This window comes from Heteronotia binoei, chromosome 21 (assembly GCF_032191835.1).
Source record: "Heteronotia binoei isolate CCM8104 ecotype False Entrance Well chromosome 21, APGP_CSIRO_Hbin_v1, whole genome shotgun sequence".
NCBI lineage: Eukaryota > Metazoa > Chordata > Lepidosauria > Squamata > Gekkonidae > Heteronotia > Heteronotia binoei.
Window position 1 is genome coordinate 135,957,153 of NC_083243.1, and position 13,105 is coordinate 135,970,257.

At 42.1% G+C, this 13,105-nt stretch overlaps 1 protein-coding gene across 5 annotated transcripts in view; it reads left to right on the forward strand.

The window, feature by feature from the left end:
* Positions 1 to 13,105, forward strand: part of KIAA1549L (KIAA1549 like) — a 243,476-nt gene that overhangs the window by 134,940 nt on the left and 95,431 nt on the right. For 3 of the 5 annotated variants that reach the window (XM_060261489.1, XM_060261494.1, XM_060261490.1), the window contains exons 13-14: positions 2,638 to 2,765; positions 5,991 to 6,014. In XM_060261489.1, the coding sequence (XP_060117472.1) occupies positions 2,638 to 2,765; positions 5,991 to 6,014 (152 nt within the window). The remainder of the gene's footprint in view (positions 1 to 2,637; positions 2,766 to 5,990; positions 6,015 to 13,105) is intronic. The other 2 variants (XM_060261492.1, XM_060261493.1) reach the window with 1 other exon arrangement.

Consider the following 13,105-nt stretch of genomic DNA (forward strand, 5'->3'; position numbering starts at 1 on the left):
TGGGGTGCTGCAGGGGTCAGTTTTGGACTCCGTGCTTTTAAATATTTGTATCAACAATCTAGATGAGTTTGTGAAAGGAAATTTGCACCTGACACCAAATTGGGTAGGGAAGTAAACACTCTGGAAGATGAGAGATAAAATAAAATCAGAATTGGTGACATCTGAAAAATATGTAGAAGTGAACAAGATGTAATTTAATAGAGATAAATGTAAGGTTTTGCATCTGGATAGTAAAAATGTTACGCATGCATACCAGATGGGGGATACTTTTCTGTTACTCTCATGTGTGAATGGGATCTTGGAGTTTTGGTGTAACAAGCAAATGTTATTGAGTTTTTGGTGCAACAAGCAAATGTTATTGAGTAACAAGCCAATGTAATGCAGCAGCAAACAGGGCAAATTTGATCTTAGGTTGTATCAACATACAGTCTAGGATGCAAGATCTGATAGTACAATGTTAGTAACAATGTTACTGATAGTAACCATGTTAATGTTATTGTTACTCAATGTTATTGAGTAACAAGCCAATGTAATGCAACAGCAAACAGGGCAAATTTGATCTTAGGTTGTATCAACATACAGTCTAGGATGCAAGATCTGATAGTACCACTGTATACTGCACTGGTCAGACCCAATTTGGAGTATTGTGTCCAATTTTGGAGGCCTTTTTATAGGAAGGAGAAAGAAACTTTAGAGTAAATATAGAGGAGAGCAATGAGGATAGGGTTGCCGGTTCCCATTGGGGGGCAGGAGATTCCCCAGTTTGAAGGCCCTTCGCCTGCTTTAGGGTCATCAGAAAACAGGAGGGAGGGAAATGTTTGCTTGGCACCACATTATACCCTATGGAGACCAGTTCCCACAGGGTATAACGAAGAATCGATCTGGGGTTATCAGGGACTCAGGGGAGGGCTGTTTGTTGAGGTAGAGGCACAAAATTTTCAGCATCGGATCTGGTGCCTCTCATCAAAATACAGACATATCCCAAGTTTTAAAAAGATTGGACCAGGGGGTCCAATTCTATGAGCCCCAAAAGAAGGTGCCCCTATCCATTATTTCCAAATGGAAGGAAGGCATTTAAAAGGTGTGTGGTCCCTTAAAATATGATGGTTAGAACTCCCTTTGGAGTTCAATCGTGCTTGTCACAACCTTGATCCTGGCTCCACCTCCAAAGCCCCCAGATATTTCTTGAGTTGGACCAGGCAACCCTAAATGAGGATGAGTAGGGGTTTGGAAACTAAGCCTTACAAAGAAAGGGTATTGGGATTGTGCAGCCTGGAGGTGGTTGAGTGGGTAGTATGATTACTCTTTTTAAGTAATTTGAAAGGCTGTAATTTAGAGGAGGATAGGACTCTATTTCTGTTGGTAATTATAGGAATTGTAATAATGGGTTTAAATTACAGGTGGGGAGATATAGGTGGGATACTAGGAAAAACTTTTTAACAGTATGGGTAGTAGTGGAATCAATTGGATTGGACATTTATTTGTCACAGATACTTTAAGACATTGTGCATGGAGTTGGAAATGGTAGCCCCTTTCAACTTTTTTATTTCAAAACTTGCATATATTGTGTTTTAACATCAAAGTAATGTCTTTACTTCCAAGGACCTGTTACACACCCAAACCCAAAGTTATATCCATAAAAAAATTTGGAGCAGGGTTCATAATATTTTATTTTGTAGAGTCAAAAGCGATCTCATATTTGTATACATGTGGGATCTCACAGTTTGCTGGCTCTCATTTGTGCCACTGATAACCAGACCAAGGAAGAGTAAACAAGTCCAGGGCTCACTCCCATTTTCTTCATGGAAATAATCCAGGTGGTGGTAGCAAAACACAGCCACAGAGATGCCCTAGGAAATTCACAGTTGTGTGTGACAGGGAAACCCATTGCTTTTTTCTCCCCAGCAACTAGTAATCAGGGCTATTCACAACTGTATTGTCCATACAGAAACTGGTGTTCAGTAACTGCCTTCTTCTTCCCTTTGCTCAGATTGTTGCAGATGGTGTGAGACAAAAGGTGCTGTACATACGGAATGGTCCAAGGGATATTTGAAAAGATGAAACAAATAGAAATTTATGTGTTATAGATTTTGCATAGATTTATATTGACCTTGAACTCCACAATGATAATTGTAATAGAATGATTTGGATAATGAAACTGCTGTATTGTATTGTTTTTACTTTATTATTAGAATGTATAATGTGTTTGTGTATATATATATACTCTACATATAATATATTAATATTGTGAAAACCTTGCCAAGAATATAAATTATGGTAAGAGAACATGAAAATATATTCAAAGAATCTGTAGTCATATTTCTCAGGGAATATTGGGAGAAAGAAGTATGAAATCAGAATTGTTTGCATGGGAAAAAAGTATTTTATCCTTTCCAATATTTTTCTGTGTTAAAGTGAATTTATACAGAAGTGGTGTTCAGTTGTAAATACACAAAAATCCTTTTCAGTTCTAAGCTGCCATAAAACTATTTATTGCAACATATCTTCTATGTTTCTTTTTGGTATAAAATCAGACTTGAACATTCAGTGATACAAACCAAGCAAATGCAATAACCTTGAAATGAGGAATATGCAGGAGAAACTTACAGTCTTCCTTGTTGCTATGGTTACTTGCAGCAGATCGCCTAGTGAGAATGGTTCTGTCATCAGCAACGAATCAGGAAAGCCCAATTCAGGCAAAGGCTCTCCACAGAAAGTAATGGCACAGCAGAAAATGACTAAAGAGGAGGGAAGAAAGAGAAATGGTGAGAAATGTTTCCTAATGAAAAATGTACCACATGGCTGTCATATCTCCCACGGACCTTTACTACCGCAGAAAATGCAATATTGCAGTCCACCTCTTTAAAGTGCCCTGTGCCTAATAACCCCCTTTGCATTTATTCTTCTTCATAACTATATTTCCGTTTTGTTGATACAAATTTCCTTGGTCTGCAAAGCAACCCTGTACCATTGTGCTCAATATTACTTAGAGTCTGGAAACTTTATAATTACTGGTTTATTTTCATTATGATAATAGTGGTTTCCACATGGGAATTTAGATTTGTATCTGTATTTAGTATCCTTTATTTGTGCTTTAGTGTTGCATTCAGTTGGCCCAGATCTGATAATCATACAATATTCCTCCAACCTACAGGTTGCTCTTTGTTCTGTTGGCATTCTCCCTTTTGGTTGCTGCTTGCTTAGGTCCTAAGTTAAAGAGCACCCTCATGTTAAGAGACTCATTCTTCATATTGATGCTGTAGGCTGTGCAATTAATAGTGTGCTGCTGTATTTAATAAGATTGGTATATTAATGCCCAATATTCTATGTGATGTTTTTCTTTTTTCCTATTTGTGTTGCTTGCAGTACTTGAGCTGTAAATGCTGTATATTGGAAAATAGTGCATGAAAATCGTCATTTTAAAAAATCTTCTGCCTGATTAGCAGTCAATGTCTTCATCTTAAAACTTGCAGCCACATCTGAAATGTTTAAATGGAATCTACTAACTTTTGCACTAATTCAGTTTCATTAAGTGTAACATTGTGCTAGCATTGCAGTACAAGTGAATGCGGATACTGAAGATCAGAAATTTGGGTTTTTGTCCTCCCTGGAGAAGACATATTGAACACTGAAGTAGTCCCTATGTAGCTCAGTAGACCACTGCAGTAAAAAATACTGCAGTAGTATTGTGCATAGATTCATGATGACAACGAAGTCCTTTGCTTGCAGGACTGATGCATTAAAGTATGTGTTAACTATACATAGTAGCTAACCTGTGGAATAATGCTGGATGTATAACTGGAAACAGATTTTTATTCTAGCGCAAGCTTTTGTGTGCTGGAGCAAGTCAGATGCAAAGAGTGTGTCTTCATTAGCAGATGTGTGTGTGCTAGTATGAAGGAAAAAAGCTGCAAACAGCAGGATCATGAAATCAGGAATTACAAAGGGTTGTTATAATATAATGGGTTCCAAATAAGCCCCGTGGCGCAGAGTGTTAAAGCTACAGTACTGCAATCCTAAATTCTGCTCACGACCTGAGTTCGATCCCAGGTGGAAGCTGGGTTTTCAGGTAGCCGGCTTGAGGTTGACTCAGCCTTCCATTCTTACGAGGTTGGTAAAATGAGTACCCAGCTTGCTGGGGGGAAAGTGTAGATGATTGGGGAAGACAATGGCAAACCACCCTGTAAAAAGTCTGCTGTGAAAACCTGAAAGCAACATCACTCCAGAGTCGGAAACGACTAGTGCTTGCACAGGGGACCTTTCCTTTTCTTTCCAAATATACAACAATTGTATAATTTCAAGTGCAAATTTTCAGGAAGCTTGTGGGGAGTGTGAATCCTTTCCCCATGTTTGCTTCCTTCTCCCCCTTTTTCTAACTATCTTCCTCCTCTTTCTCACCCCCTCCTCTTCAGTGACGCCTCCCCAGCTCTCTTTCTCCCCCACTTCTCTTTCTTCCTCTCCCCTTCCCCCACCTCTATCTGCCTCTCCTTACTTTAATCTCCTGTTTCTAGTGGGGGCTCACAGGACTCATGGAAGGGAGGAATCCCATCCTCCCCCACTGGTCACTGAGCCAGATGTGGTTGTTGTTCAAAGAATCAGAATCATAGAGTTGGAAGGGACCTCTAGGGTCATCTAGTCCAACCCCCTGACAATGCAGATGTTGTTGTTGTTATTGTTATTTGTTCATTTATATTCCACCCATTTCCCATAGGGGCTCAGAGTGGAGCACAACATAAATGATAAAATCACGATAAAATCACAACAGCATAACAATAAAATTGTGGTTTCATGCCTCAGCCAAAAATACAAAAGCAACCTTTTGTATTTTTGCTTGATTATATTGTTAGCAAGCTTCTCCTTGCTTGTTTGCTTTGTGCTTTCATGCCTCAGCAGCTACCTCTGGGCCCAGATGGGGGCACTTCAGCATCTGAAAACTACTCTGGGCTCATAGTGGCTCTCCTGATGCTGAGTCATATACGGCTCCAAGCCTTTTGACTTGGCCATGAAGGTGGTGTCTGGATGCTGCTCTGGTCCAGGAATGGCTCTTGGACACCACTGCAACTAGTCCTGGAACTGCTCCCAGATGCTGACGCTGCCATCTCTAAAGAAGCAAGTTAAGAACGTTGTCTATGCATGTGCAGATGGTGCTTTTTTATTTGGGGGGAATATAAACCCTCCCAATGTCTTTTTAAAGATATCAGATTTTTATGCAAACCTGGGGTTTCCCCAAGTTCACAGGAAAATCTGTTTAGTGACAGTGTGGCCCTGATCTTCAGATTTGGGTATCTGCAGATGTGGGTTGCATTTGAGAAACAGATATATAGAAGTACAATTCAAATGCTATGAAGAAAAGTATAGAGTCCATTCACAACAGTAGGCTATTTCTAGGTAACAGGTAATCTTTTCTAACTTCATTGTGGATAGTATAATCCCAAGAGTGCCTGATATACAACCCTGATATACATACAAGTGTGAGTCTCTGTCTAAGTAACACGATCAAATGCACAATTTTACAGCCATTACAAATGTCAACTAACTTAATAAAATAGGGAAATCGATCATCAGTTGTGAAATATCTGCATTCTTTTCTTTCAGATATTTAAATTTATCAATTATATATTGCCTTCTACTTCCTCTGTTTCGTGGTCTTTTGACTCTGGCATTTATACTTTTTACCTTTATAGCTATACAACTAGTCTGTGAAAGTTTATGCTAGAATAAAAGCATGTTAGTTTTTAAGGTGCCAAAACACTCTGTTTTAATCAATTGTAGCAATTTCCATATTTCACATGGTTACTTTTTGAAGAGAAATCTGCATATAATTTAAAGCAAATAGTATTTTGTTTAAAATATGTTTAAAATTTGTTTAAAATCTATGTTTTTAAAATCCTTCCCAAAAGCAGATAAAGAGACGTGGTTATTGGCCATTTGCCTGTCTGATATATTTTAGTGAGGACATTATTTCTGTTTGTTTTTTCTTTGACGTTTAGGTTTTAAATCCTCAAAGAAAATTAGTAAGAGATTTTAGTTTCGTAATTAAAATTACCCTGATATTTCATTGAATCAGCAGTGACCACAATTCTAATGTGCCTTTATAATAACCATAACAGCTATTGAAATCATCCCTTCACTATTATGTAGAAGGCCCTTATTTGAAAAAAAAACAAAAACCAATCCATTAGCATTTGACTATGTGAAGGAGTAAATTATATTACTTTCTATATTTGTTGTACAAGAGCCGGTGTAGTAGTTGTTAGAATGTTGGACTTGTATCTGAGAGCTTCATATTTGAATCTCCAAGGAAGCTTTCCAGGTGATTGTGCAAGTCACTATCTCTCAGCCTAAGCTATCTCACAGGATGGTTACTGTGAGGATAAAATAGACAACATTGTAAGCTGCTTTGGGTTGCCATTGGGGAGAAAAGCAGTGTATAAATATAAAAATAAATAATTATTTGAGGTTACAAATAAATGTCTTTTGCCTGTTCATTTCTCAAAGAAAGAACTGTTAAAATGAGTAGGAATTAGGCGTATGAAGTAACCAAGCAATTGTTGAATACAAATTCTTAGTTTATTGATAATCCATTGTTGCTCAAGGTGCAGCACCTTGAATGTGATACAGAGTTGCTCATAGCATGGTGTTTTAAGGATTACATCAAAGAGTATAGGGAAGATAGCTCAAAGACATAACAAGTATGTGTGAACTGTACAGCTATGTAAACTACTATCTTGCAGTTGAAACTTCCCTCGGTCCCATACATTCTTGCTACAGTTGATAAGCAATGAATGGGAACTGTTGGGGGGGGGGGGCGCCTCCTTTCTTTCTATCATCGAAGTTACAGGATTCCTATATTTGCTACTCAGAGGTGGGAAAGGAAACAGGGAGGTGAAAAAGTAAAGGGGTTTTTAGCTTTGATATGCAGCTATGGGAAAGGAAAGGACGACTAGATTAGAAAAAGTCAGAATTCAATAATGTATAGAAATAACATATTTGACAGGCTTGGCTTCTCCTGCATCCTGGTTTAAAGCTGCTGAAGAAGGCAGCACAGAGCTGTGCCAGTGGGGAACAGTTGGCTCCCCGTGGGCATAGTTGATATCTCAGAACAATTTCTTGAGATAAACATGCCTGAATGTGAGGAATCCAGCTCCTTGGGTATCATATAGTGCAATTCTAAGCAGGTCTAGAACATCCTTAGTAGGAATATCTGGGTAGATCCGAATACACTTCCCTAGAAGGAATATCCAAAACTTCAGAGAAATTTCTTGAGATAAAAATGCTTGAATGTGGATCTCTGTTAGGAATCTAGCTCCTTGGGTATCTTATAGTGCAGGGGTGGCCAACGGTAGCTCTCCAGATGTTTTTTGTCTACAACTCCCATCAGCCCCAGCCAACATGGCCAATGACTGGGGCTGATGCGAGTTGTAGGCAAAAAACATCTGGAGAGTTACTGTTGGCCACCCCTGATATAGTGCAATTCTAAGCAGGTCTAGAACACGAATGAAGTCTACTTAGTGGAACTTCCTTCCAAGAAAGTCTTTTTAGGATTGCACTGATAATTTGCTTAGGGCCAGAAAAGAGGAACCTGGTAGCAGTTTGATTTGCTAGCATGCATGTTTGCATAGAGGTGCATGAGTCCTTTATTACTGCTAGTGAATCTCTGAATTATCTCTCAAAGTGTGTTATTGACTACAGAGAACACATAGCAGGGAGACATCCTCAAGTGATTTTATAAGATTCCTGTATATAAGATTGTGCAAACAATATAGAAATAAGGCACTTAACAGTTCACGAAACAGGCTATATATTTGTTCTATGAATGTAGTTGACTGTGTGATGGCATGTATGCAATCTTCCTTGTTCCCTCCCATGGTGAGAACAGCTTGACATGCTCAAAGATTTGCATGCCTTGGCACTGAAATTAATATTTCTTCCTTTGCATGCATGGAAGCTATATTTAAATGAAAGTATTCCAGCATGACCAAGAAACTGCTGGCTTGTGCTATATATCTTTTCCTGTACTTAACAAAGTTCCATGGTAGCAAAGGTAGGGTGTGCATTGATTCATCGTCTGGTAACGTTTGACATATTCGTTTTATCTTCTGAAGAATGAAAATCTGAAAGTTTGAGTACATCTTTTTGCTACTCAAACTGGTTGATTTAGAGACGGGCAGTCCAATCCAGATATAAGTGGCGGCTGGCCATGGCTTAGCTGCCGCGCCGCTAGTAGACTTCCTGAGGACTTCGGCACGCTGGAGCGTAGGGAGGGGAGAGGCGTAGCTTGCCATGAGGGAGACGATTGCCATGGCAACACTGCTGGTGTAGGCACGCAAGGGAGGCGGAGGCAGCCAGAGGGGAGGGCCAGCCCACCCCCCGCATTGGCTAGCTCTGGTGCATGCACCACGGCTCATGACAGTCAGTGATGGGGAGAGGTGGCCCTAGAGAGGCTGATAGCCATCCCCAACCTGCCCCCAAACAAAGAACAGAGCCAATGATGGGCAGACCATCAAAGGCAAAGGAGAGACATCCCACCAACTCAGGGGAGGAACAGGAGTGAGGTTGGGCATGCGCGCACGAGAAGCCTAGCTTGGTGGCAAGGCAGGGGTGGGTGTGAGACAGTCCTGCACGGGACCACGGAGAAGTTGTCAATCCCCTCACACCCTCCGACTGTCAGAGACTCTGCCAATGGTAGGCAGACAAGCAGGAAGTACCAAGTGCAGGAGTTCGCTGTAAAAAACAGTGGCTGGAATGTGTGTCTGGGAGTGAGCAGCCCAGCAGCAGACACCCCCCCAGAGACTTAGTGTTGCCCTGACGCCCCCTGCCATGTGCACGAAACACCTCCCCTGGGGGTCACAGAACTCAGCGCGTGAGTGCATCAGCCGCAGAACTCTGAGTCCACTTCATCAGCCCCCCCCCAGTGCCCTGCTCACAACAGCCCTGTGGGGTCAGGTAGGCTGTCAGCCCGAGCAACCTGAGGGGCGGCACTCCCCTCCCCTGTCCAGCCACGTGAGGAGCAGCATGGTGGCTCATAGACCGTTCTCCCCCCCAAAACCAAGTCTCCCCACCCTCCCAGGCATTCCCTCGGAGAGGCCACTGACGGGGCTGGGGTTGCCCAGAGAACGTGCAGTAGATGCCAAGCAGAAGAAACAACAGAGGGCACAGCTCAGACTTTATTTTTCCGGAACAGAGTTCAACAGTCTCCCTGACGTGCTCTGGGCAGTCTCGCCATGGGCAGGGCTCCATTCTGAGCGGTGGGCAGAAACAGCTGAGGGAGTGGGAGGGTGGTGGAGCGCCACATGCGGAAGCCTCTCTGTTGGAGTCCCACCTGCAAAACGGAGATAGAGATCAAGAGCACCTGCAGGGATGGCGGCTGGAAGAGCAGGTTGCATTTCAGCTGGGCGCTCTTTTAAAGGGACAGTCTCTGACCCTCCTCGCCACAACGGGGCAGCTGCCACAAACACACCCACATGTGCCCTGACAGGGGTTGGGAACATGGCAGAGGGCAGACCAAGGGAAGGGAGCAGGCGGCAGCACAGCGGAGGGGGGGGGGTGTCAGCAAATGCCCCCCTGCCAGAGCCCACTTCCTGGTTCAAGTGCCAGGGACGCTCGCACACCAAGCGGTCGAGAGCAAGGGGAGGGGAGGCTGGGGGGGGGGGAGAATGGAACTTACCCAGCCACAGGCGACAGTCCTCGCATGCAGAGCCTCCGGGAGCCCGGAACCTGTGGAGACCTGGAAACGAGCAGTTAGCCCCAGGGGAGAGACCTCTCTCTCCCCCTTACAAGTCGAAGATACTGTCAAAGCAACCACACAGTGCAAAACCTGTCACCAACGTGCCTGCCTGTCCCTCACTCTAAGTCTGTATGGCTGGGAGCTCGCCGGCAGAACTTCCCGCCACGCGCTGCTCTCCCTAACAACTGAGTTGTGTGAGGCCAGAGCGGAAGTATTTCTAGAAGGGGAGAGACTGTGATTGGGTGCTAGGGAAGGGGCTCGTCAGCCCGAGGTGTGAGGGGATTGGTGAGGCAATCACACCGCTCCCTAAGGGGTCTGTGAGCTTCCGCATCGGCGGAGGCGACCTTTATTTTTGGTTTCAACGAGTGCCTATGCGACACGCCGCTATTTTTGTCAGCGTATCATTGCACCTCTTGGGGGGAGGGTGTCATGGGCCAAACTGCTCAGGAAGCTGCCTAAGTCTGGTTGCGCCCCCAACTCCACCCCCTCCTCCGCCTAAATGCCATGCTCCGCCTTACTTCCGCCCATGCTTAGGCGCAGCCCTCAGGTACTGCTGTGCCCCGCCCATGTAACTCCCTTCCACTGTGGCGGCACCCATAGTACGTCGGTACAAACTTTTCCTGCTCCCACATAGCAGCTTGTCTGCTTCCAAAAGGCTTTCCGCCCCCCCCCCTCCGGATTGTGCTGTAAAAGTTAAGACTGGTTCATTAGTTGTCATAGTAACAAACCAGTTATAGATCGTATCCCTTTGACATTTCCATAGAGGAAAAATGGCATCATTTGGTGGTGACTTGTAAAGGATAAAACTCAAATTGTGTAAAACTTGGAATTGTAACTCTTTTCAAAAACCTCCCAAATAAATCAAACAGTGTTCTATTGGCACCTGCAAGTGGACAAATAATAGATGGATAAACTCGTGGAAGTAGTGAAGACTGACTAATAGAACTAGTATTTTGGAAGAACTGACTTGTCATTCATAGTTAAGGTTGTATAAAATCTTTAAAACTAATTTAAATCCCCATCTTATATGGAGTAATGGCATAGGTCAGTTCTTCATGGGCCACAGAATTTTCCTGATCATTTTTGTTAATAAAAAGACAGCAGCATTTGCTAGGAATATTTTAAATATTTTAAATGCTTTCTACTCTGTTTTTCATTTTTAAATGGTGCTCTTTTCACAGTTCCACTGAATTTCTTTAGCTTAGACAAGGTTGCATAGCCCCTGAGACTTGACCTCAGTTTACATGGTGAAGGAGAATGCCCGCCCTCATCTTCAGGCAGAAGACATAAAACCTAAGCTGGGTAGTTCATGCTGCAGCCCAATTTTGTTGATGCTTCAGTCTGTATCAAATAATGGTGAAGCCAGAGAACAATAGCTTTTCTCCAATGCACCTGTTGCAGCTGGTGGGCTACTCTGCATGACAGTATTTTACAAGTATGACCCAGGGCATAATGGAAGTTATTAAATAATACTGCTGAACCAAAATGAGCGTTTCCTATTAACAAACTTTTCTCCCTCTTAAAAAAATAGCCTTTGGGCTACAATTCTTTTCTGGAAGATAGACTCTGCAGTTCTTTGACAGGAAGCCTCTGTTCTCACAGACATAATAGGATTTTTTTCCCTGAAGCGCTGTAGACTCTTCTTGGGTTCACTTAGTGCTCTGCAAGTTGCTGAATATCCAGCTGTAAAGGAGGGAAGACACTCCTGCATTATGACCCATCTTAGACATGATGCTGGGCCTATTTTTTTTTTAACTACATTGTTGTAGGCAAAGTAACAACTAAATCAGGAGCTTATGGACCTCAACCAAACTGTTGTGGTATCTGGTGATCCAAGCCACTTAGTTGAAGTATTGGTATCCTAGAAGTAGTGCTCATACATTTATTTACTTCACATTTTGCAGAATCATGAAACAAGCCACCATGAATGCAAAAATGCAGCCCAGTATTATAACATGTGATCTGGCCTTTGTACATTTTGGAAGGGATTTTTACATAATCAGACATGAATGTAATACCACTGTAAATATATTCTGATATATGCTCATTGTATCTAGGGGAGTGGCTAATAAAAATAGATTAATTTCAGATCCAGTTTTGGGGAGGGCATGCTTTTCATTATCCTCAGCTTCGGGACTCGTCTTACTATTTGGGGATTTTTTTCCAGGTCCCCAAATTTCAAGAACATTTATCAGTTGCCTACCCATTTCCCTACTACCACAGACTACATGACCAAGAAGGGCAGAAGAGAGAAGCTGGTTCTCTCCAAACAGTTTAGTGTCTTCATTCCCTTTACATTTCAAAGCTCCATTATTTTATATAGATAAGACTTGGCTTCTGAAATCATTAAAAATGGTACTTTTAAATGTAATGAGACAAGAGATTATAACTAACAGTGAATCAGATAGATGGGAGTCACGATTTCCTATAAAGAGGCCAGATCTACCCATAGGAAGTAATGTGGTCATTATTTCATGTGCATGGTAGACTTGTCCTCAGAGCTCAGGTCTACATAGTTAGAATCTCCAGTCACTTTAAATTTTCAAGGCCCATTATTATTTATGAGGGTAGACCTGACTTTGGATTAGGCTGGGACTTCCCTAGAAAATAATGGTCCTTTAAAATTTAAAGGGAGTCAACTAGTGCCTAAGTGACCTTGGCTTCAAACTGTGTGTGCTACTAATTGGGGGTGAGATACATAATACTTTGCTGCACCTCTGGAGGCAAAGGTTTTCTAGAAGTATCATTAATCTCAGCAGTTTAAGAGTGCTGGTATGAATATGTAGAATATTTCAGGGAACTGTAGTTACTATAGGAATTAACTGATTTTCTTCTTTTCCATCCAAATAAATGTGGTAAATACTTAGTGTGCCTGAGCTTGGGAAAGAGTGGGATGGAGTAATGACTATAAAAAGGATGTTGACATTCAGTTGTGTTAAGACAAAAGGTAAAAAAAGAAAGAAAAAAATTGGCTATTAACCCCTCCACACCCATGGTGTTAATTTGAATAAGTAACTATGCAGCTTTTGCTTCATGTATGTTTAAAAATTGTAGTTAAGGTGTTGATAATTATGGTTTCCATATCCTTTCAAAGTACATTTCCATGCCCTGAAAGAGAGCTGCATTCTGCAGGAACAAAGCTTTCCCAAGCACTTTAGTAGTTCATGAGCTGCTGAGGAAATGTGGCAGTCCAGTAACTCCCTCATCACAATTATAAAATCAAAGGCCAGGCAGGGTCTCTGGGGTGTATAAATGCAGGGAAAGTGTGTCTCAAGGTTGCTTTTAGACTTTTCAGCTAATTGAAGACTTAGAGTCAAAACAGACAGGACACCTGGGCATTTCTGATTGGATCCTTCCAGCATTTTTGAAATGCAAACA